At 42.8% G+C, this 23,935-nt stretch overlaps 1 protein-coding gene across 2 annotated transcripts in view; it reads left to right on the forward strand.

Moving 5' to 3' along the window:
- Positions 1–19,855, forward strand: part of KIF26B (kinesin family member 26B) — a 316,787-nt gene extending 296,932 nt beyond the window's left edge. For both annotated transcript variants that reach the window (XM_068939319.1, XM_068939320.1), the window contains 3 exons: positions 9,110–9,312; positions 10,707–10,857; positions 12,705–19,855. In XM_068939319.1, coding sequence (XP_068795420.1) covers positions 9,110–9,312; positions 10,707–10,857; positions 12,705–12,853 — 503 coding nt within the window. In that variant the 3' untranslated portion in view covers positions 12,854–19,855. The remainder of the gene's footprint in view (positions 1–9,109; positions 9,313–10,706; positions 10,858–12,704) is intronic.
- The last annotated feature ends 4,080 nt before the right edge of the window (positions 19,856–23,935 follow it).

Raw genomic sequence — 23,935 nt, forward strand, 5'->3', positions numbered from 1 at the left:
TCCCTGTAAGGAAAAGGCATCTCAACCATTTGCCTGGCTCTGAGTCTAGTCTCCTCTCTCTCAGGTAGGCTGGACTGGCTTGAACACAACTCTGAAATGTTAGGGCACAGTTTGTACAGTTATCACTAGCATCGATTATACATTTTTTTTTAATACCTCAGAGATGTCAGGTGCAATGGTCTAGCGCTGCTCTGTGGAAAGTCAACGACAAGTGAGCTTTTGTAATACATACTCTTTTGTGTGATCAGGAAAAGCATTCAGGCTTAACTCCATTTAAACAAAGCCCTATTTGTATTCTGGGAGCACAACAGGTATGAGAGACGCAGGCAGGGTGGCAGATTAGGACTTGCAAGATCTACGTTGTATTCTCAGTTGTGGCCGCTGGCTTGCTGTATCACCTTGGGCAACTCATGTAATTTCTGTGTTCCCTGGTTACCAGCCCATAAAACTAGGCAATGATGTTGTGAAAAAAGAAAAAAATAGTGGGATCCTTAGATGAGAAGTGTTACATATCGGTTTACTGCTCTTCTGCTCTGTTTGGTAGCATTTTTCCCCAGTGTAGTATGGGTGTACATGGGCATTCCTTAAATTAATTCCCAGTGAAAAATTTAACTGAATGATTTCAGAGGTGCGACTTTACTGCTGGTTCCAGGTGCCTGATCTTGTCAGCTGCGAGCTGAGAACAAGACAAGAAACCAGTCTCTAAATACGTATACCCAGTAAAGGCAGGCACTGTGTGCTTTCCCATGTAGCGTGCATGACTGCCTTGTTTCTGCCTTTCCCCCCCCGTCTCCTGCATACGTTGGTTATTGGTCCCTGCCCCTGTAAGGTTTTATAACTGTCGGAGCCTACGCAGAGACCTCCTGTGGGCCCAGCAGAGTGGAAGGCTCTCTGAGACGATTTGTAACAAGATGAGGCTTTTCTCAGAAACCACAGAGCTCTTGCTGAGGCTTTTTGCTTTCCTCGTCTTTCGAGGAATAGGATTGGGTGCATAAGAGAGAGTCCCCTGCCCGTGTTGCATGTGGTTAGATTTAAGGGCTGTGGTGTATCTTTGACTAATCATGGCTTGCAACAGTGTGCCAGGACGGCATGGTCCTCTCCGAAGCAGTGTGTGTTTTGATTTCTGATTCCCTCTAATGGAGGTTTTGTGAAACCCAGTCTGAGCCTGGAGCTTTGCACCGGGCCCGTGCCGGTGCAGGGGCCGGAGCCGGCAGCGTGAAACACTCGGGGCTGTGCTGGGCGGCCCGAGCGGGCTTAGGGGGAGCAGCGAGCGCGTGGCAGCAGGCGTAACGCAGTGGTGATTGCTGCTGCCCGCCTGTCTGCGGCGCGCGCTGGGCTGGCTCGCGGCGGGAGAGACCGGGGGCTCAGAGAGTTCAGCCTTCCTCGCCGTTGAGTATCAGTGAGCGCTAGAAAACAAAACTCTAGGGATATTATTGGCAGGAAGGCCGTATCTTCTGAATAAGACTCATACAAGCTTGTATAGGCTGGCAGAAAGTCATAGTTCCAAAACCTGAGGTTTCAACCTGTGCCCTGAGCTGCATTCGCGGGACCCTGCTCCTACCAATCCAGGATATGACTTCTGTGTGGGTGCGTGCGCACACGCTCACACGTGTGCACAAGCTTAAATCTTCTTTTCACAGAGAACCTGTCTGACTAGAGATAATTAAAGTTTCTTGCTGCAGCATTTTATGGCTTTTGCAGTAAGGTTTCATGACTCCTTGCAGCTCTTCCTCAGTACTAAGTTTCGTCACCAAAGTAGAGCAGACTGCTACATGATGTTAAACACGTCCATAAAAAGGCAGACTGTTAAGACCTGACAGTAATTATCTACAGTTAGAGTCCCTTTCCTCTCTTACCACTGTGCTCTAGGTTTCACTGGTGTTTCACTAGTGGAATGGCACTAAAGATGCAGATTTAGAGGTTCCTGAAAAGCCCTGGAAACTCCATATTCGACATTCACTCTCTCAGAGCACTTAGCCCTGCCTTTGAAAGCAGCAGAAAAAGCCAGAGGCTGGATCCGTGGGTCATAAATTATGAGAGTCCATCTCTAACCGATATAACACAGCATCCCATTTTGAAACGTGGCCAAACTGATAATGATGAAACAAAGCACGAACAAAAAGAGCCTGAGCTCTTCCTGTTGAATTTAAGTGAAAATAAATTTGGTTCATGTTAAGACTGCATAAGGCACAGTGTAGGGAACTGAAAATTGTTCTTTGTATCACAAAGCCTTAGGGCATCTCCAACCTTTGTACTTCAACTTGCTTGCAAGTGATATTGGTAGCAACAGAGATACTAATTGATAGCCTGCATCATACCTTTAGTACGACTAAAGATGTTCAGAATTAAACAGCAAAATGCTGTTTGCCTGCAGGTGATCCCTCTATGCATGTGACTGCTGGCCGGACAGCCTGTGGGGAGCAGAGGGAGGAGAAGTGTGGGCTTCAGCTACCATTTTTTTTTGTTCATTAAAACAACAGCATTGATTTTCCCAGGTCAAAGCCAGGCCATTTCATGCAGCAAATCTGTGTTGAAAGGGATCAGAGTAATCATTTTTTACACGCTTGACTACTGCATGCCAGCACTGAGCTTTCAGCCACATGAACATAGGAATGATTTAATAGAGGAAATGGCAGCAGGCTATTGTGCACAGTGAAGGCTCCATGTAACATGCATGACTGAGTCGCACACCATTAGGCTGGGTGTAAATAAAACCTGCTCCCTACGCTGGCACAGAATTAGCTCACAGGAATGCCTCTTTCACCGTCCTGTCGGGGAGCTAATGCTCTCGCTGCAGAGCCCCTTGCCCCCTCCAACCTCTGCCTTTACTGGCATCTGTTAGGCAAGAGTGCATCTGTTTACAGCAAGAGTGCTGTAGCAACAATAAGCAGCTTCTTACAGAATAGCACCACAAAACTGACGAATACCCATTAAACCAAAATCCAGCCCAAAGTGAGATAAATATTTAGAGGAGACTCTGGTCTGTTTTTGCTAGGGATTGTGGGTGCTGAAAACTCAGCGCCTGCGACGTGCATCTTCCTGGAGCGTCTCCCAGATTTCTTGTAAAGCTGCCACACTGCAGGAGGGCTGCTTCCTGATCTGGTTTCAGCAGGGCTCATTCACCGGCTCTAAACTGCCCTGAAAAGCTCCTTTTAAAATAAGGCAGTAATTCAGGAAGCATGGTTAGGAAAGGGACAGGGTGGGTAGAAAAAATCACAAGCGGGCAGTACCTCCGGATGCTCAGAGTTCCCTGAGTTTATACCAGTATGGAAGCAACATATCTGTCGCAAGCATGAAGAGAAGATTGTAAACAAGGGTTGCTTTATTCCTACGTAGAGCAAGCAGTCATTTCTAGCCTCAGACGCCCTTGTACTGCTTATTGATTCATAAGGGCAGGATTGCATGTAAGTCAACACAGAGTATGACCTGAATTATTTTACAGTAAGGCGGACATAGGTTGTCTTTTGAATGATGAATCCTGTCACGGTTTCCTATGCCAAGTGTTCAGGTGTAACATGCTCCTTCCTATGTGATCTGAGTTGCCAGGATGAGCGAACGGTGTTTAGATGTTCTGGCAGTAAATGCCTGGATTCCTTGGTGTTCGGAGTACTAACTTCAAGATGGGCACCCTGAGTGCTTTTGATGAAGTCTTCAGACTTTCAGAGGGACCTTCCACTTGAAAGCATGGACAATGCCTTGAAAAACTGGAAGGGGAACTTAGCACTGTTTGAGTAGCACGAAAATCCAAGGAGGAGTGAATGGCTATGTACTCCGTGCTGGGGAAAGGGTAGTGTACAGTAAACTCGGAGGAAGGAGGACAAAGGATCAGGGAGGAGCTGATCCTGTCATGGACAATTGTCCATGAGGGCAGATCCTGTAGGAAATAGGAGTGAGCAGGGAAGTCAGCGGGGAATCTTCATCTCCACCAAAGCAGAGGAGCCCAGTTGTCAGGCGCTGAGAAGCAGCAGGGGGAAGAGGACTAGTAAGCTAGTAAGCTAACAGTCTGAAGCTACAGGAGAGGCTGAAGCTATTGCTACTGCAAGGAGAGTATTCCTTGGAAATGAAGCCACAGGAGAAATGGTGTGAGATGAGGGGTTCTGTTCTGCTTAGCCAGGGTTGGTTTTTGTAATCACCTTCAGTTCAGGCAATCTACTGAAAACAACAAAATGCTAAACACAAAGGCAATTGTACACAAAGGCAATTGTACTTCCCATAATATTTAGTGCAGTGGGGAATAGCTTGGGCCCGATATCCCAGAGCCTTTGAGAGCACACTGTAAACTTCTGAAATTGTGATATATCAAGTTACAGTTTCATTTTGTATTTGCAACAGTTTGAAATTCCTAGGACAGCAGTTGCTTTGCATTCCATTGAGATGCATCCTATTTTGAAGACATATGCGTCGTGCTTTTTTTCAAGGAGATTTTGCTTTTATACTTTATGCTTTACCTTCTTCACAGAAAAGATGCTCAGACTGGAATGCGTGCTTGGAAAGCAATCTGAGGGAAACGTTCCAAAATATACAGTACTTAAGCAAAACCAGTCCTCTTAGGGTTTCTGCCGTGGTCAACACATACTTTTAGGAGCGCATATCTTTGTGCAGTTGGGCAATTTTGCTGAGTTCAGTGGGTCTGTTCTTATCCTTAAAGTTACCTTTGCAGACTTAGCTAGCTTGGTCTGCGTTTCTAATGCTTTAAGGATGAAGGCTTCTCTGGGCTTATCTTTGCCAAAGTACATTATAGCTTCAATGCTGGTCTTCAGTCAGATCTGCTCTCACACTACACACCTTCAATGCTGTGTTACTCCTTTTATCTTAATTTTAAATTCGCCAGTCTTTGGCAGGGCTTAACCTATAGCTCAAGATAGCACTGCTCATCAGTTGCTAAGATAGATCTTGTATTCTGTACATTTTCAGCGCTATTTCATAGTGTGCTTACTCATGCTCAAGCTAGGCTAACTCAAGAGGGCAAAGATTATTGGTCCTGTTATTCTGAGTGTGGATAACTTCAAGCTAAGAGAAAACCATAGCCTTCAAGATGGATGAAGGAGACGTTTAGCAAACAGCATGTTGTTTTATGTGTGTTTGCATATGGTCATAAATGAAAGTTGTTATTTGGTACTGGTTTCAGCTTACTGGATTTCATCAAGATTAATTTTTGATAGTTTTTATTTTTTAATGGAAAAGTAGTGAATCCTACTTACATGGCAGGACAGCTGGTTTGCCAAGGCTGTAAGTGGAAGGTGAACATGCACCCACTTGTAGGGGTGGGGGAGAGGCAGGCAGGACCTGAACATGTGCTGCTCGTGTGCTGAGCTGCCAGGCTGCCTTCGTAAGAGATGTGCAGGGAAGTAGAGGAGTGGGCCGTTGTAATTCCTACAAAGCATTTTATTAATTATACAGTCAAAATTTATGAGTTCCTAACCCCATCAAACACTATCAATAAAGTCATGTCTTCAAATGGGTATTTTGCATGTAAATGGAAAACTGTATTCATTTTAACAATTTAATCATTTTCTGTGTGTGTTATCATGGATGAGCAAGCTGTCAACTGCTATGTGACATTCACCCTGAAACTCTGCTTTGGCTCTGTCTTCCCTCCTGATCCCAGTTAATGTGAAAACAGGAAAAAAAAAAAACAGAGAATAAATGGAGGGACCAGTAGCAGGAGTGACTGGTACCGCTGTTAAGAGACACTGTTATTTTCTGTACCTAGACTAATAGGCAGTGCATATTTAGAATAAACTAGATTCTGTTTGGCTTCACTGCAAACACACGGCAGATCTTTCATTTCATTTCTCCCCAAAGCACTCTAAACCTCAGATAAATCATCCTGAGTCAGCATTCACGGCTCAGATAAAAAGAAGTCCTTCTTCCTCTTTCTTCTCTTGCTTGCACATTGATATGCCTGCTGTGATGCTGCAATCAGACTTGTGCAGGCACCCCCCGCCCCGGGTCTCTAAAGCAGCACGATTACTTCAGTGAGTCTCTGGGCAGCCCTGAGTGTCTGTCCACCTACATGAGGTCCCCCTGCCTGCCCTGTCTCGTTGCTTTGATGGAACAAAGAGCTGACAGGCTCAGTTTGTTGTGATAACCCACAGACAATCCAGACATGAACTCTGACTAAGAAAACTTAATAAGCTTGTGTTAGCATATCTACTGCAACTACGGCAGACTCCTCTGCCTCGCCGCTGGGGAATAAGCACTATTAGCCAGAGCCTCAGGTTGGAGCCCTCTATCTAGACCACAGGCTTCTGCTTTACATTGAGCCAAATGGATATGAATGGTAGCTGAATGCAAGAACATTTGCCATCATCCCTGTAATTCCTACCCTCATGACATCTGTTTTGCTTTTTTCCAAATAAAAGCCTGATTCTGGTCTTGTGGCAAGGTGAATCAGAGTCATCCCACAGCATTCAGGGGAATTGCGCTTTCCGAAGCACCTCAGGATTGCACTTGGACTCTGGTTGGAGAGGCAGCTCTTCCAGCAGGGATGGTTTAAAACTACTCCGTTACACAAGAAGGTAATGTTAAGAAAAACAGGCACAGTCGGAAAACAAAAAGGAGGCACATCAAACATCACAGGAAGGGCAGAGCCCTAGTCATAGTTCTGCCATGCATGGCAGAGCTGGACAGAACAGATTTGCAGCATGTTCAGCTGCTTCCTTGAAATGCTAGAACAAGTCAGTAGGCAACATTAGTATGTCCCTGCCAGGAAAGTGGATGTGACCATTAACACAGGGGCACAATGTAAAAAGAGTTAGCTGTGTGTGCTTTGTATTAGGAGGTCAGAGCTGATGCTGGTACCAGCATTGCTGGCTCTGAAAAATGAGGAGTAGCAAAGAGAGATAAGAGATCACTTTTAACTCAGGCAAAATTTGGAAGTCTGTTCCTGGGAAAGACAATGGCCAAGAGCTTAAAAAGTATCTTTGGAAGTACTTAGTGCCTAAATCCTTTTGTTCTGGGCTTGAGTGACACTTGGAATATACCTTCACATCTAAGCAAGTGGAAGGCTCGTTTACCAGGAGGGGCTGTGGACTTTGCAGGGACTCTGTCTGCCTTTAACAGATCTTAACAGTCCACCACTGTGTCTCATCTCTCTTCAGCTTCACAGCTGCTCTTGCCCTTTCATTGCTTCTCTCTAGCATCACTGACAAGAATCACCCTTAGCATTTCAATCTTTTGGAGTCTTCTCAAAGTATGTGTCTCTCTCATTGCCGCAATCCTTTAGCTATGGTAATTGGTCGGTTCTTGCTTTTCCTTCTGTTAAATTCTGATTCTTCTTTTGACAGGGCAGTTTCATCTAGTGCCTAATTGCAGCACATTTGAAAGCACTTCAGGCGGGCATTAGAACAGGTCTAAAATAACTTCTACTTGCTGGTGTTTGCAAGGCTTCATTTGTTCTGGCATGGACTTATTTGATGGGTTACAGTTTGAGTAGCAATGCAAGTATGATAGGCATCACAGGATGCACTGTTCAAATCTCAGGCCATTTTAGTATAAAGGGGCTTTATAGAGATCTTTGTCTGTCTGACTTGACTTTGCTCTCTTTATCTTCCATAGAGTGATCTGAGATGCCAAAGAATGCATTGGAAATAAAAGCCCTCTAGACTAGGTTTTTCAGATGGATAGCAAGATAGAACTTTCTCATCCATTTTAAAGCGTTAGTTTGGTTAATAAACATTGGTTTCTGCTAGACTGCTGCACTCAGAAATCAATGGGACAAGATGTGATTGTTTGCAAAGTCAGCAGAGAAATAGACACTCATGAATGAAACTAGACATTGCTTTGTTACTTGAAAATCCAAAAACTAGGCAATCAAAAATTTTTGTTTTGTTTTCATTCAAGCACCAACTTGGCAGACATGCTGAAGCTGTTTACATATAAGTTTCAATGAATGTTGTTATGGAGATTTCTTTAAATGGTTTTATCTTGTTTTTAAAATAAAATCTGCATGATCATTCTGCATCCCTTCCCTGCTGGCATGAAGTTTTGTTCTTGCTGCCAAGAGAGTCAGCTAATAGCTTCATTCAAGCTTGCTGGCTTTGGCTTTTGTTTTTGATTTCTCCTATCCCTTCCACTCCTGCTATCTCCTAGGGGAGACACTGCAGGAGTTGTCAGCTACAGAAATCAACTTTTTTTTTCTCCCCAGCCATCTCTCTGATTGTACTAAACTGAGCAGGGAAATGAAACCAGTTTGTTTTCTTTCTTCTGTCTGTTCTTTCTCCTAACAATCCACATGCTCCTGCCTCAACTTCCTTACTGCTGCCATCAGGCCAGTGACATGCTTTCTCTCCCTTGCTTTGCCGTAGGCACTAACTTGGCGACTCACATGGCAGATGGTTTCCATATGGCATAGGCTTTGTCAGCTTGGTGTATTTTCAGCTGTTGCACTGCTCTCATTTGTGGTACTGGTATTATAAAGCAGATAACATGTGTATGACCATCAGTACTGTAGCAGACACAGTGACTAACCATTCTACCAGCTAGTCACTGCTGCTATTGTCTAGCCCTTTACCGCTCCTAGAGTAAGTGCATGAGTGGCGGATGTAAGCTAGGACATGCTTAGCGCAGACGTTTTGTCCTCTCTAGTGTTCTTACTGCTTGAGCCATCTTAAAAGGGTATTATGGAAAGGAATAAGTGTTGGTATACTGGTACTCAGTGCCAGTGTACCTGTAGAACTTGGGTGTCAAAGTGCTTTTTGTGCTATGATTTAAAAAAAAAAAAAAAAAAAGACTTGAGCTGGGCTGTGCAGAGGCTGCCTAATACTTGTCCTTTGGATATAAGAGCCAGTATCAGTAAGGAGACCGTAAAACATAGCCAGACTCTACTAGCACAGATCTAACCTGCTGCTGCGGCCCTTCAGCATACCCATACATGCTGAGACCTAAGGCAAGTGAAGCAACCACAAGCTCTGGAAGCTCTAGGGTATGTGTGGCCCCTGAGGATCAACTCCTGGTGTCAGGTACCTAGGTGCATGTAAGGCTCTGACTTGTGGTGAGTACATCACATCCCACCTTCAGGCAGCCCTAACATCCATGGCCTCTCTGGGGTCTCTCTCTGTTTTCTTCCGTGTGTGCTAATGCAATAAGACAATTTCTGCATTTGTAGGTTCACAGAGACGGAGGATTATTCCAGCTTTATCACTTGATACAGCTTCCCCAGCCAGGAAGCCTGCCAATAGCCCTGGGATCCGCTGGGTGGATGGACCTCTGAGAAGTGGACAGAGGGGGCTGGGTGAGCCCTTTGAGATCAAAGTCTATGAGATAGATGATGTGGAGCGACTTCAACGGCGACGAGGTGGGGACAGCAAGGTGAGTGCAGTTCATGTCATCTCTCTCCTTCCTCTTGGGACAAGGTATTCAGATCATGCGGTCAGAAGTGTGCACTATTATGTACGACTAATTCAATAAGCAGCAAAACCTGTACCTCATTTAAGAGCAGTTGCAACTCAAGTCATGCCTTCTTCAGTGGGAGCTCACACAGTCTGATCCCTGGTATTTTTGCCCTTGATGGCCTTGATATCTCGGTGGTTCCTGTGCTCCAGCATCTCTCATCACATCTCTCTTTCAAGGCAGCAGTGATGCTTCAAGTGCTTTGATGATACCGTTCTCAGGATAGCTTATTTATTCTCATTAACAGATTTGTTTCTGCAGACCTCCCCCCTCCCTTAAAAAATTAGTGAATTGTAAAGGTCAGCTCTTGAGAGGTGTGATTGGGGAGGGTATCTGAAGTTGGCAGGATAGCACCAATTTTGCAGTGACTGTGTATATAGCTTTTAAAATTATCATATTAAGGCATTTTCCTTCCTGGCCTCTGTCGCTTGGTGTGGCTGTTTGTGATGTTGTCTGATATGGTTTTGTCTGGAGAAAAACTTCAGTTGGTGGGGTAGAGGTGGTTTCTACCGTGCTCCCCCCACCCAGTAGATCTGTTTACAGAGCAGAAGGCAGAGTAACGTTGAGACCCTCACACAGACTTGGAGGAGGCTAGTTCTGCTACTGGGACTGCTCCCAGTCTAGCCAGGGTAGCACAGATCTCACCGTAGGTTCACTTTTTGCATCTCTTGATGGCTGCCGTGACTCAGAAGTCATATAAAGTCAGTCTGGGTTTCTCTGGACAACACAGCAGCCTATCCTGCTACTGTGCTCCAAATCTTTGCAGAAAATACATCTTTGTTATTAATGATTATTAATTGCTAGAGCTTTTCACAGAAACATACTCCTTTTGCTTAAGGCTGTTTTAAATTTAATAGTGCTACCAGTTCTCTTATTTAATAATATGACTACTGCATTTCTTATATACAAAGCACAGAGATGTACTTAGGATTTTAATATAGCAAGCAATGGATTTCCTTCTCCCAAGCGCTTAGTTCTTTCTCAGCCAAAACTTCTGGTGACAAATAACAGAAATGTTTTTCTAGAGCTAATCTGATTTCAAGATGTTGTCTGTTATTAATTATTATGGTTTATTATTAACTATCGCTGCAAAGTCTCCAAAGCTCACTGACGAGAAACATCAAAATCAAACAAAAGCAATAAATATAAAACAGATGATAGATGGTTTTTGTGCAGTGATTCATATGCTTCCAGAGTAAATAGCTCATTGTTGGTATTATTGATTAGAAGATCATTTGGCTCACTGAATCTCGCATGGGTATTTCTTCTCCTCTTCACCTCTTCCTTCCCTGCTCCTTTCTCCTGGTTGGCAGGAGGTGATGTGTTTCAATGCCAAGCTGAAAATCCTGGAGCATCGCCAGCAGAGAATTGCTGAGGTCAAGGCCAAGTATGAGTGGTTAATGAGAGAACTGGAGGTGACCAAACAGTACCTGATGCTGGATCCGAATAAATGGCTCAGTGAATGTAAGGATGTTGTTTTATTGCCTGGACTCATAGGTGTCCTTTGGTTTACTTCACTGGGGATAGCGAGGGGAGCAGAAACGTTTGCTCAGAATGAGATGTGAGCTACTCTCCTGCTTGTAAACTAAAAAGAACTGACATATGACCTAAGGGCAAGATTTAGATTTACTGTATTTTTAGAACTATTTCCTATAATTCTTATTAAACGTTAACAGTAGAGCTGAACAATCCTTTTTGCCCGAGAGCTGAATGTTGAAATGGTGCAGCACTGTAGTGGTGAATATTGCCACTGGTAGATTAACGCTCAAGCGTTTCAGTCCACAGCTCCTGAAAATGAGTTTGGGTTTGTTTGTTTTTTTTTTTTTTTGGCCTCAGATCACTCAGACATATGAGCAATATTATAAATCTGCTCTGCTACCACAAAATAACACTGTGGAGCAAATTTGTCCATTGGCACCAGTGGGCTTACATGAAGAATAAATTTGGCCCATTTTTTATAAATATAGACACGTAAAGTTCAGAGAGATTAAAGGGCATTCACATCCAAATGAAGAAGGACCGCAACACCTGGAAGGAAAAAGATAAAGAGAATTGCAGCAATTTGTACAGTAATTTTTAATATTAGCAAGCAGGTGAGTGAATATTGAAGAGTTCTAGAAAAATTGAGGTTTCAATATATTTTGGATAAGTCTACCTGCAGGCAGTAAAAGGAGGATGGCTGCTATGTTCTCTTAACACATCCTAAATCTTCCTTTGACAGCTGCCACAAATAAGTTAACACTCCATTGATCTGTCTTAGAAAACAACCACGGTGTGTGTTTCAGGAACGCTATTAAGGAACACAGGTAAAAAGGACAAATTTAAAGGGAGCAGAGAATGTTACGGTCCAGTTTGTTCGATGCCTTTGCTCCCCACTCAGATGGGAAAAGTGCAGGGAGCTGCAAGGACAGCGCAGACCGCAGAGCCCAGGAGAGAGGACCAGAAGTAGTGGCAAAGGCTGTGTAGTGCAAACCCAGGGCCCATGGGAGCTGCTGACAGCTGTTCTCTGGCTGCATGTGGGAACCTAAGCTGGAGTGATTTCTATGTACTCCTTCCCGTACTACTCTTGAGCGGGCTAGTGAGAACCACTTAAAATAGGGCGAGTGGAAGGAGGTTGGGGGGTGGTTTCTGGTTCTCAGTTCTGAATTCAGCAAAGGACTTGTTCTCACAGGGCAAAGTGCAAGTTTAAATCTCTTTCTGTTCAGCAGAACGAATGCAATAGAGTCAGTGCATCTTATACACGTGCCCTGAATAGGGGTAAATTGAAGTATGAGCTTAGCGTTAACAAGTTGCTTAAGCGTGGTGCTGAAGCAGGCCCTGAATGTAGACACTCAAAATCAATGTAAACTTTGATTTTAACTTACCCTGATTTACACTTCACTGCTGAATTTTCCCATCACGTCCAACCATGTGTTGTTGTGGGACCAAAGATTAAAATGAAGCCTGCAGGTGCTTCATGCCAGTTTATATGCCGAGAGCTGCATGGTTGCTGGAAGAATAGTTCTGGGGCTTTTGTGAGGGAACAAATATGTGGCAGTGTGGTAAAAGGCATCTGCAGTTTAGGAGAGGATGGTAGAGCACATCACTCAAGAAAGGATCCAATGCAGTGTTAACAGGATTTTTCAGTATCAGCAAGCTACTGTGTCATTTTAATAGCCATTGAATAGAAAAGGCAACTTTCAATGACAGTGGCAAGCCAGAGATAATGTTGTATACGGTACCAATGGGCTTGAAGGCTTGAGTTAAGCCTCTCACAGCACCCAGAACTGGTTTTGATTGCTTTTTCTGTCTGCATATGTTCTTTCCCACAGTTGACCTGGAGCAGGTATTTGAGCTGGATTCTCTGGAATACCTAGAGGCCCTGGAATGTGTGACCGAACGTTTGGAAAATCGTGTCAACTTCTGTAAGGCCCACCTCATGATGATCACCTGTTTTGACATCACTTCTAGACGCCGATAGAGAACGAACCTCAAGAGAATTTCAACACAAATCTCTGCCATCCTCCTTTTTCCTTCTGATTAGCATCCCAAAGACAACAGAATGAGGATGAAGGTTTGAGTCAAGTCTCAGTTGTGTGTATGAGAGATTTGCTTTATTATACCGAAGAGCAGTTAAAAAAAAAAAAAAAAAAGGATGAGCATGAAAAAATGGAGATACAAGGATGTTGATTCTCTTAGAGTAAAAGAGCACTTTGAGGAACCTTTAAGGATATGTCTGTAAATAAACTGCTGGCAGAAGAGATTTCTTTCCCTACGCGAGCTGAGGGAGGAGGAAAGGTGGTTGTAGGACTTCCACTGAGAGGTTCATTTAAAAAAAAAAAAAAAACCTACCCAGAAAGACTGCTTAAGTGCCTTGCAAATCTTTATTATCCAAACATTTATGTTCATACTTTCTTGTGTACAGATGGTGCTAGTCGAGAAAAGAAAAAGGAAAAAACAAACACACTTTTGAAATGTATTTACGGCTTGTTTTTCTCTTGGTGTTTTCTCCTATTTCAGACTTGCTGTTTCTAAGTAACTTGTGTTTGTAGAGATATTTCCTAATCAGTACAACATATGAATAAATGTTAACTGTCCTTTATTGTTACCAGAGTAAGGCCACTCAAAGAGAAATTTAACTTTCCCAGATGACCTCAGAAATGTTCGTAGCTGTGAGGGAGGTCTGATTATGTGCTCTTCTGTACTATTTTATATTGGAGGACACAAAAATTTTCCCAACCTGTAGATTCTGCAATGTATGAGAGAAGCGAGGGGAGATTACTCTAAAGTGAGTCTCTTTTCCATTTGATCCATCCCCATGATTTGTTTTCTTTTTCATCTGTTTTTAGCTTTGTACTAGCTAGAGTTCTGGATGAGAGGGCACTTTTATCCTAGCCCTTTCTCTGGTGCTAATAACTTGCTAGAAAATTACTCTTTAGGCTGAGGGTTCCCATGCTATCAGTCCAAAAATGAGTGATTTATTCTTTCTTTCTTTCTTGAGAATATGACTGATAACATTTAATTTTACCTGTTTTTGACTAATACCACTTCAAAACATGTTTCAGCAGCTTTTGTTCCCTGTCCCAGTCTGTCCATAGTCATAGCCATATGAGAAGTGCATGCTCTGTTCAGTTCTAGCTAGTCCAGAAATAAACGTGGAATGTGAGTGAGTGGACACGGCACATCAGGCACCTTGGCTGTGACAGTTCCCTTATCAACCCTGTCTTATTGAAGCCATGGCAAAATTCTCCTTAGCGTCAAAAGTGCAAGGTTCTGGGCCTTGATGCACATCCAGATGTTCTTGTTTGTGTCTTTATCTATGTAACAAACAGTATGTGGGAAGAACATCCTTTGTGTTACGTAAAGAAATGTGTGAAATTTGCGTTCCTATTGTGTGTGAGCATACACAATTATTTTGTGGTGTGGGTTTCTTCTTCTTTTATATTGCAGTAAGCCCATTCACAAAAATTCCTCTCTCATACACGTGTGCAACCCTGTTGCTTATGTGAAACTAAAAGAGCATCATTTAACACATATTCAATGTGCATCAATTTACTATTCTTAAACACAGCTCTTGCTTTACCTGCAGCACCACATTAATGCCATATTACAATATCCCAAGCTGCAACTCCCAGTGGAAAAAAATACGAAAATACTGTTAGGTTCTTCTAGTGGTTACCTGGAAAACATGCAAAATCAGATAGAAATAACTTTTATATAGTTTTATTTTAATACCCTAAAATACATAATAACAAATCTTATTTCTTCTATCAATCAGCCTTGTCACTGGATTTTGTAGAAGATCCATTATATGTGTTATAGGATTATTTGGCAGGGGAAGGAAAAAGTCCCATATGAAAGTTGTTTTCTGTTCCATTCTACAGTATTTTCCTGTCAGGAAACTTGCTCATATTCCAGGTCAGTATTAAAAGACATAGGTCTGCTCTCCCTTCCCTTCCCTCTCAAGGCAAAAAAAAATTATTTTTATTTTTCAAGGAATATATTTCTCTAGATTTGTTTCTTCTTGCAATGATTTCAATGGACTTGGTTGTATGTCAATTCTGTTGAGCCCATCTCTTCGCCACAGAGCCCCATGAATTTAATAGATAGCTGCACAGAGCCACGGGAATTGCCAGTGGAGTTTGATGGTGGCTGAAGATCTAGCATCCTTGGGGTACAGAGTCCATCCTTCTTTGTGGGCTTAGTCCCCTGGAGCCCCAGGTACACAACCGTCGAGTCACACACCCGCAAGGGAGAGGCTCACAGCAGCTGGCTCCCATCTCTCACTTGCCTGCGTCCCCAGGTAGGCCTGTATTGCAGACGTCTGTGATGCTGTGCTTTGCCCCTCTCTCATGCTGGGCTCCACATTCGAGAAAGAGCCCCCCCCCCCCCCCAAATCCTGCACAGGAAATCAAATGTTGCCTTCCTTAACCTCAAGCAGTTCTGAAAGTGTGTTTATTAGAAAGTGTCCTTGGGAATAATTGGATGCATAGTCCTTCCTCTGCTGAAAATAAGCAGCCCAAAATGGGTATGTTGTGTGCATTGGGGAGCTACGGTGAGATGGTAAATGGAAAATGGTACAGTAAAAGCAAACAGATACCTGATAGAAACAAAGTGAAATCCCAGCAAATGGTGCGTGCACAGAACACATTTTTAACAAGAATTGCTCTCTTACATATTCTGAGACTTACACAGATGCGGTAATGTTTCTGTAAATCAAAGGGGCAAATTTTACAAAACAGTAAATTATCTGTTACTTACAGTATTCATCAGCATCATTTCAGGCTCAACTATTCAACGTCTCTAGATTTCATACTTCTGTAGATTATAACAAAAAGGTGTCTGTCTAGCTATTACTTTAAACAATAAGAGCATGTGCTTTTGTGCTTGTCATGTTTATCATGATGAACCGAAATTTATCTGTGAAACCAAATGGATTGCATCAAGGATGAATTCGGCATACTCAGAATGAAGTATTGACTGAGCATAACTGAGCATAAGTCCTTACAAATATTTTATTTCTGAGGACTTAATTATACTGGCCATTGACACTCCCAGCATATACCAGTATTCACATCCTAAAAGGTATAGGATAGGACCTTTTCTTTTGTGACCTTCTGTCAGTGTATTTTAAAACTTGCCACTGTATCTTTGAGAAATGTTATGGCTTAACGCATAAAAGGGAATGAAAATTTACCGAGACTTAACATCTGTGAAAAGTCTTCCTGGTGAATATAGCTTTTTTCTTTTGGAATTTGTATTTTTATACTTCAGATATACGCAAAACAGGTAATTAAAAGCATGGTGACCTTGTTAGGAAATTGCCCTTAGCCTACAGAAGCCAGCATTTTCCAGAAGACCCATACAGATAGGCAAGTAATCCAGGAAGGCCCATTCTTTAGCGATTGCCAGTGCAATGCTATTTTTATCTTGATTTTTTTTTTAAAGGCATTAAGTTACCCAGAATATACAGGAGCAACTTGAATGGAACGCTTCATCACTTGCATATTCAGAAGTCAATCTTATTTCCCTGGAACAGATTTAGTAGTAAACAACAACGTTAACGTAATTAGGTTTGAAGGTTAAGTCTTTGTTCACATGTATACCAGATCATCACAGGACTCTATTATCAGGTTGTTTAATGACTGAAGAATGTCATTCATAAGGCTGCATTACCACAGGCATGTTCAGGTCTAGGCAGCTATAACAGTTTGAGCCTAATTCTGGAAACTGCTCACCTTGATGTACTTGATCCTTATTTATACTACGGACAGAACCTGTTTTATACTGTGATCTGAATTCAGACATTGCTCTGGTCTCTGCAAGCTCTAGGAGTGGGCAGAAAGCCCATGGTCACCAACCAGACCGCTCTGGGAGGGCTGGGTCGCTTCATTTCATACAGAATATTGGAGATCCCTAATTCCTTGTGCATTTTTCATAACTACATGTGTCTTCTCTTATACCATGCATGTGTTGGATTTGCTTCAAAATGAGCTGTAGTCAATTCATTCAGATCTAAGCAAGCAGAAGTATTATTTCAGGGAAACGCAAGCAGACAGATACAAAAACTGCCCTTTCTTAGCTCTCTGCTAGGCCTGGCCTGGTTCTTACCTCACCTGCACTAAGACTCAATTGCATTAGAGTCAGGAGAGTTACAGCAGGGTACACCCAGTTGTGAGGAAGAGCAAAAGTTAATCCAGTTGCCATGTGTTTAGCTATATACTGTGTGGCTGGTTATACAGCTGAAGAATATTTTCCTCTCATCTGTGTGCACCCCTTCATTTTGTCTAAAGGCTGTGTACAGTGCTACCACTCAGCATTTGCAGGCTTGGACCCATGGTCGCAGAACGCTGAATATCCTACAACATAACTTCCCAAACTTGCAGCTACACAAAATGCCAGTTGGCGAAGAGCAATGGCATGATCCTCTGACACCAAGCAAGCTAAGAGAGAGATGAAGGATGAAAAAAGGATGAAGGGTACACAAAGATATTTTTTTCTTTCATTTCTGAACGTGGGAATTACAGTGGCAGAAAGCTGGGCGTGATGCTGGGAGTAATGCACATCAAGTCCCAAGCATGCTCACAGTGATAAATCAGTCCTCCTTAAAGCATTGGGTTTTTTGTTCTGTTTTTTTCATTTATCTCAAAAGCATGATTTCTCTTAAAATAACTGTTATCCATAGGCTGGAATTCAAAGTTTATGACAGCTGAAGGATACGGACCCTTTTACAAACCTTTCTGATTTTGTGTCATCTTTTTTTTTTTTTTTAGGGAAGTAAAAGTAATCATGAAGGGTTGTGTAGACATGCCAGCAGATGCATATGTACATAGCCTGAGAGAAACCCCCCTCCACACACATACACACATTTATGTGAGGAAGCGGCATAGCTGCCTGCTCACAAGCTGTAACAGCATCACCTCCCCCTTCCCCAAAGAGTACCTATAAAGCATTACTCCTGTCACTCACCAAGATGAAGCTGCTTTATTCCACACGGTATGAAAAGCTTACACTTGCAACATTTTGAAGGGTTCTTTAAAAGGTCCTTTTTTGCCCCCTACATCTTCAGCCTATAAAGCCAAGTTGCTGCAGTTGCCATGTAGAGGCTGTCACTTACTGAACTGTTAAAGCCTGTAAAAGTAATCCAAACTAGCTACTCTCTATGTCACATCATGAATTTAAGGTAAGATATCTTAAAACAACCACTGTTAAATACAACAAACTGTATCTATGTATGAGACATACACCCTAGTCATGCCAATTGAAAGCCCGGACTCTTAGCGCCCTGCGAGATAAAGCCTTCTGCCTAGTCCTGATAGTTACAAAAAATGTACCTTTAAGTTTCTGAGTTGCAGAGGACTGCCTAACGCAAATATGATTCTCATATAAACTGGAGATTTTGTGACCCTCTGATGGGCAGCTTGTATGAGAGGGATGGTCAGACAGTGTCAGGGATGCACCAGATCACTGCAGACATCAAAGTGTTCCTATCACTGCACACTGATAGGAGTAAGTGATAGCTGTAGAGAGGGGCACTATTTCACAGAGCCACTGATGGGTGACATGCCTGCTTAATCCTGATGGCCTCCTCGTCTTTGTTTTGTTACTCCGTAGGTTTTTGCACTGGCAACACCCAGCAGTTTTTGGAGACACAAGGCTGGATGTTGCTAGCTATTGCGAGATTTGGAACAGGTTTCCAAATAACTATGGCAAACAAAACTGTGAATGATTTGTCAATGCAGAGTTAATAATCTCTGTCTCTTGCATTTATTGTGCGCTCATTACAGGGTTATCTGAGCTTCCATACACACTCTTGGAAATAATAAACCATTTTATTATTGGCTTTATCTTTTCTTCTTTCTCCTTCTCAAGCAAAGTTTAAAAAAAAAAAGAAAAATCAGTTTCCCTTAACGGTGTGGCACCCTTATCTTGACCCTATTTAAGTCAATATGGATTTTGCCACCGACTCCACTGACCGCAGACTCAAGTTCATTTATGCAACGTTTTGGAGCTCATAAAGGGGAGATGATGATTTTATTCTTTTGAGAATGAGGGTGCTGAAAATGAAATAGTAGCTTTCATTTATACTATTTCAAACCACCCTCAAAACACTCCCAGACAGGAGAAAAAAAGAAAAAAAGAACCCCGCTAACCTTCTGCCTTTGAGTGGTCCTACTTAAGTAGTGAGCTTACTTTATAATAATGGTAATAAAATGGTGCTTGAGGCAGTTTCAGCTATATTACATATACTCTATATACTATAGATATGGATGTATTCACCCTCTATATTGTATATGTATGTGTGTGAATAGTTACATGTAGCACACATACATATATGTTTTATGTATGCATAGATATTAACTTTTCTAAGTTTTACGTCTTTCCCTCCCATAGCTGAAACTGCTGGTAACTAACATCCACATCATATTCTATGTATGAAGGATATAATTTATTTGTAAACTCAGGATGTTCTTGTTTTATAGAGTTGCTTGTATTTTATAATTTATTTACACATCATGATTGGAAATGCTTATCTAAGTGCTATGCATTGAAGTGTATGTTTGCTAAATCCGTTTCATTCTCTCTGTGGCTATGTTCTTTCTCATTATAACAGTGGTATAAAATAGGGCTAGGGAGGAGACAAACTGCTGGATGCAGAACTTCTGCTGGTCCTACCAATGGGTCATTCCAGAAGGGGATGTATCAGTGGTAGATACATATATTTTATCAACTAAATTTTATGGAAAAAACATGGACAGAACAGCATGAGGACAAGTTAAAATGTGGAAAGTCACAGCCACTTCCAAGCTGATCAACAAATGCATTAAGCCTTTTGCCATTAAAATTGTAAAGTTTATTGTTTGCTGGCTAAAAAAATATCCCTTTTGTGGTATCTGAGGTGTGAAACATTGTCAAAAATATGATGTCTGGAAAAAAAATCAAACTATAGTGGCATTAAATGTTTACTTTTATCTTACTGATACTTCTGCTTCCCCCTCCTGACTATTTCACTTTGAATTAAAACATTTATGAAGTGGCAGAGAAGATGGCACTTTTGACCCACAAGATGACGTACTGTTATAATTGTGAGCGTGAGTAAGATCACACTTGAAAGTAAAACAAGGGGTTCTAGCAAGCAAGTATTGCTGGAAAGCGCATTCACCAGAAAACAACAGTAAGGAATTGCAGGGTTCGATAGCAAGGACAGAAATGTTGCAACCTAGCATCACAGCATCACCTTCTCCCCTGCTGCTGTCCAGAAGCAGAAAGAAAACACAGTCACAGAGCCTGAACTAGTCCTGTTTTTACATAAGTTGGTTAGGCCTACGTGTCTCCTCATGTTAGCAGGGATTGCTCAATCAGCATCTGTGCACAGGGGAACAAAATCAAGACCAAACAGATGATAAAATTGTGTTCATAACTATAATGTTTTAATCGTCTGTGGCAGTTGTGTCAGATTTCCTTTGGCCACCAAGCAGATACATAACACAAGGAAAGAATAATAAAAAAACCTTGTGTCCATTACTCCAGACATGTCACTCCCTCAGCAAGACAGTGGTGGCAGGTACAACTGACACTTGAACGTCTGCTAAGGCTGTCTGCAATATCTAGCAGGCCTTTTACTCACATTTCAAACATTCCCCACTGATGAAGAGAGTTCCTCACTTGCAGGGCAAGATGTGACTTAGCTCTCTGGGCAAATCTCTCTGACCACTGAGCAAGCCGCAGTTAAGTAGGCTGTTCTTCCCATTGGTAAGTAGGCTGTTCTTCCCATGGGAAGAAAAAAAGAATGATACTTTTTGTGGGAAATGGAAACAATTTAAGATCTGCTTTAAGAAATGTCATTTACTGGGAGGTGATTCCCTCTTATGCCCTATATTTGTAGGGAATATGTTAATATGTTAGGAGTCTAAATATTAGGCTAACAGTTTTGTGGGCATTTAAAATGAGCCTTTCTTTATCTCATTACTATATCAGCTTGGTGTCAGAGCTAGCAGTCACAGTGGCAGGGAGGGAATGCAGCCGTCTATGGCAACCAAGGCTTCAGAGCAAAAATTCACAATGTGGCTACAGAGGCAACATCTGGCAGGTAATGAGCTGGTGTGGTGGAGGAGAAGGAGTTTTTCCTCTCCCAGAGGTAAACCCTATGAGTCCAGCACAGTACCTTTGCTGTTGCCCCTGGGCCAATGAATTTGCATGCTAGTGCCTCTCCACAGTAGCTGTAAATGAAGATAAATGGCCATTTCTTTTGTCTGTGGGCTGTTCAGAATAGCTATGATTTGCTCTAAAGAGCTAAAAGGCTTATTGCCTATCCTTGAGATAATTTATCTTCATTGCTGTTATCATGCCACTACATCAGTATTAAAGGGCCCGAGGTGCCATGCAGTGACAAAACCAGAGAAACGTGGGTTAGCGCTAGTCCTAGACTTTGTCTAAGGCAGAACTGGTGATGGGGAGCTCTATATGAGCTAAAAGCAAAAATTAATTAACTGGTGGCCAGGTCTAAGTACTTAGAGGTCTAAAGCCTTGGAGCTCTTGATGTTACACATGTCTGGTTTGGGGCAAGACAGCCAGAAGAGGTTTCTAGAGAGAAATAGGAGTAGGGCGCCCACCTGGCCAAAGGCTGGTGGCCTGTTTGACGTTGTTGGCTCCGCTTGTAAACTTATGCCCTGACCATGACCAATTCTTATCCTCTCTTTCCTGCCAGTAACATGCCAATGAAACTAAAGATACAAATCAGGACAGGTCTTAGTGCGGAAACCTGACAGGCTCCATCTCCTTGTAGGGATCCTGAAGAAGGTCCCCACTACTGGGAAAACAGGAGGAGGGGAACAATTTACTCAAGCTGGTTCTTCTCCCACACCTGCATGCTGAACACCAGCCTCTGCAGCTAGCGACTTATCACCCTATTGCTCCTTGAAAGCACTAGCTGCCTCGAAGTCCCTGAGAGGAGAGGGAAGAAAATTCAGCTCACTATATCTCAGATGAACACAAAATTAATGTTCAGTTCCTCTACAAAAAAGGCCATCTGTGAGTGGATTTTATGTTCTACTATGTCTGTTAGTATTCATGACAGTTGCCAATCTGGCAGTTTTGGAGGCTGACATCTGCTGTTTAACCACTGAGCAACACTAGACTGGCTATGACCTCGCAAAGGCTCTACCATGTCCAAAGACCACTCTCATATCTTCTAAAAGCGAGTAGGTAGCTTGGAGCACCTATCTGTTCTGCCTTGAAGAATAACCCTGGCAAGTGCTGAGCTGGGAACAGCCCTAAGATGACCAAAAATGGTCCATCCCTGGGAAGTTTGTCTAGGGGGAAGTTCTGCATTCATTTTCATACATGTTTATGTGTGTCTCTTCTGTGGCAGCTTACTGCATGGGTTTGGCACCCACGCTTTGTGTCAGATTGCAGATTTCATGCCAGCCAACTGGCAGCCAAACATACGCAGCTGTGTGTATTTGGCACACGTCCGTAATTCCATTTCTGCATCTCCCTGTACCCAAGTACAGCCAGACATGTGTGTGTGTGTGTGGTATGAAGGACTCCTGTGCTTGCTGCTGAAAGTCTCACACCTCCAGCCGTAGAAGACCTTTGCCATTCACTTTAAAAGGAGCAGGGGCTCCCTGCCTCCCTGTTTCATCGCTGCTCACCTGCATTCTCTCAGGGATTGTAAACCAGGGAAGCTGGGAGGAAAACTGGTATTTTTCTGTGTTTATTCTGCCAAAAAACAAACTGCTCATTGTAGTTGCACTAAGGCAGAGAGGGAGAGTGTGAGTAGGTCACCCAGCACACTGGGCTGTGCTCTGCATTTCTCCTCCAGCCCCAGTGCCGGCAGAAGCTGTGCGCCACCCAACATGGCCCTTTGCAGCACTGTCCCTCGGAGCTTGACTGAAACAGAGCACCAAGTGGCTCTGAAGGAGCAGCGGTGCTCTTGCCCACCTTGCCTTTCCATCTCAGTTTATGTGCAATGGCTCAGCTCACTCTGCTCTCTGTGATCTTAGCCACATAGCCAGGGACACAACCATGGAAGAGAGTCAGCAGCTGTAGGCATATTCACAGCCTTGTTTTTATTAAAGAGCAAGCTGCCTGCTCCTAAACCATATTTGATGGAAACCTCACAATACACCTCAAGTAGCACCAGAGGAGCCAAGCAAAACATTGCAAACATCGTTTTCTCCTAATTTCCAAGGATGATAGAAGGCATCACAATTATGTGAAATGAAAAAGATAACAGTTCAGCTACTCACCCTGCAGGCAGTGACTCATGCTGCCACAGGGGGCTGGGGTAGCTTGGATTCATGCCTGCCTTGAGTTTCCAGAGGCTCAAAGAACATTTCTGAAGGTTATATTTAAAGCCATTAAGATACTATGAAATCCATGGAAAAGCTTCTGGAAAGCATCTAAGCCCCAGCATTGCAGACTTTACATCCATTGTACTCTATTCTTTCCCTTTACAAGGCCAAAACAATGGAAGCAGCAAATCCTGTTCTATTTGCTTGACAATTAGCAATGCAGTGACATAAAGTGCTCTACAAAGTGGGTTAGTCACAGAAGCAAGCACTACATGCATACTAAATAAAAACCTAGCCTACCAAGAAGGCTTTTTACCTGAAATCTTTCTCGGGGAGGTATAGGTAGTGCTAGAGTACCAGGGCACTAAAATAGTGCCATAGTGAAAAAATTATTCTAGGACTGATTGCTCCACCCGGTAACATCACCTAGGACCTGGTGACTCATTCTATGAAATATTTATGTATTGCCCCTCTGAACAATTCCTAGCTTGCTTATATGTCCTGTTATTAGTTTGCTTTCCAAATTTTTCAATATTTTTGCAACATGCACTGGTCCAAGAGGCAGGAGTCCCAGCTCTCTGTGATGGGTAGTGTAGCTCCTAAGTCAAAGCACGCAAACCTCTCTAGGAGGCCATCATAAGGCTATGCTTAGTTTCCTATTACGGTAATTTTTTTTTTTGAAGGCCATTTGCACCACTGCACATCACATGGAAAATAAGGCAGTGACGCTGCTTGCCCACAACCTCCATAGCACAAATCAGCCGCGG

This window comes from Struthio camelus, chromosome 3 (assembly GCF_040807025.1).
Source record: "Struthio camelus isolate bStrCam1 chromosome 3, bStrCam1.hap1, whole genome shotgun sequence".
NCBI classification, from domain to species: Eukaryota; Metazoa; Chordata; class Aves; order Struthioniformes; family Struthionidae; genus Struthio; species Struthio camelus.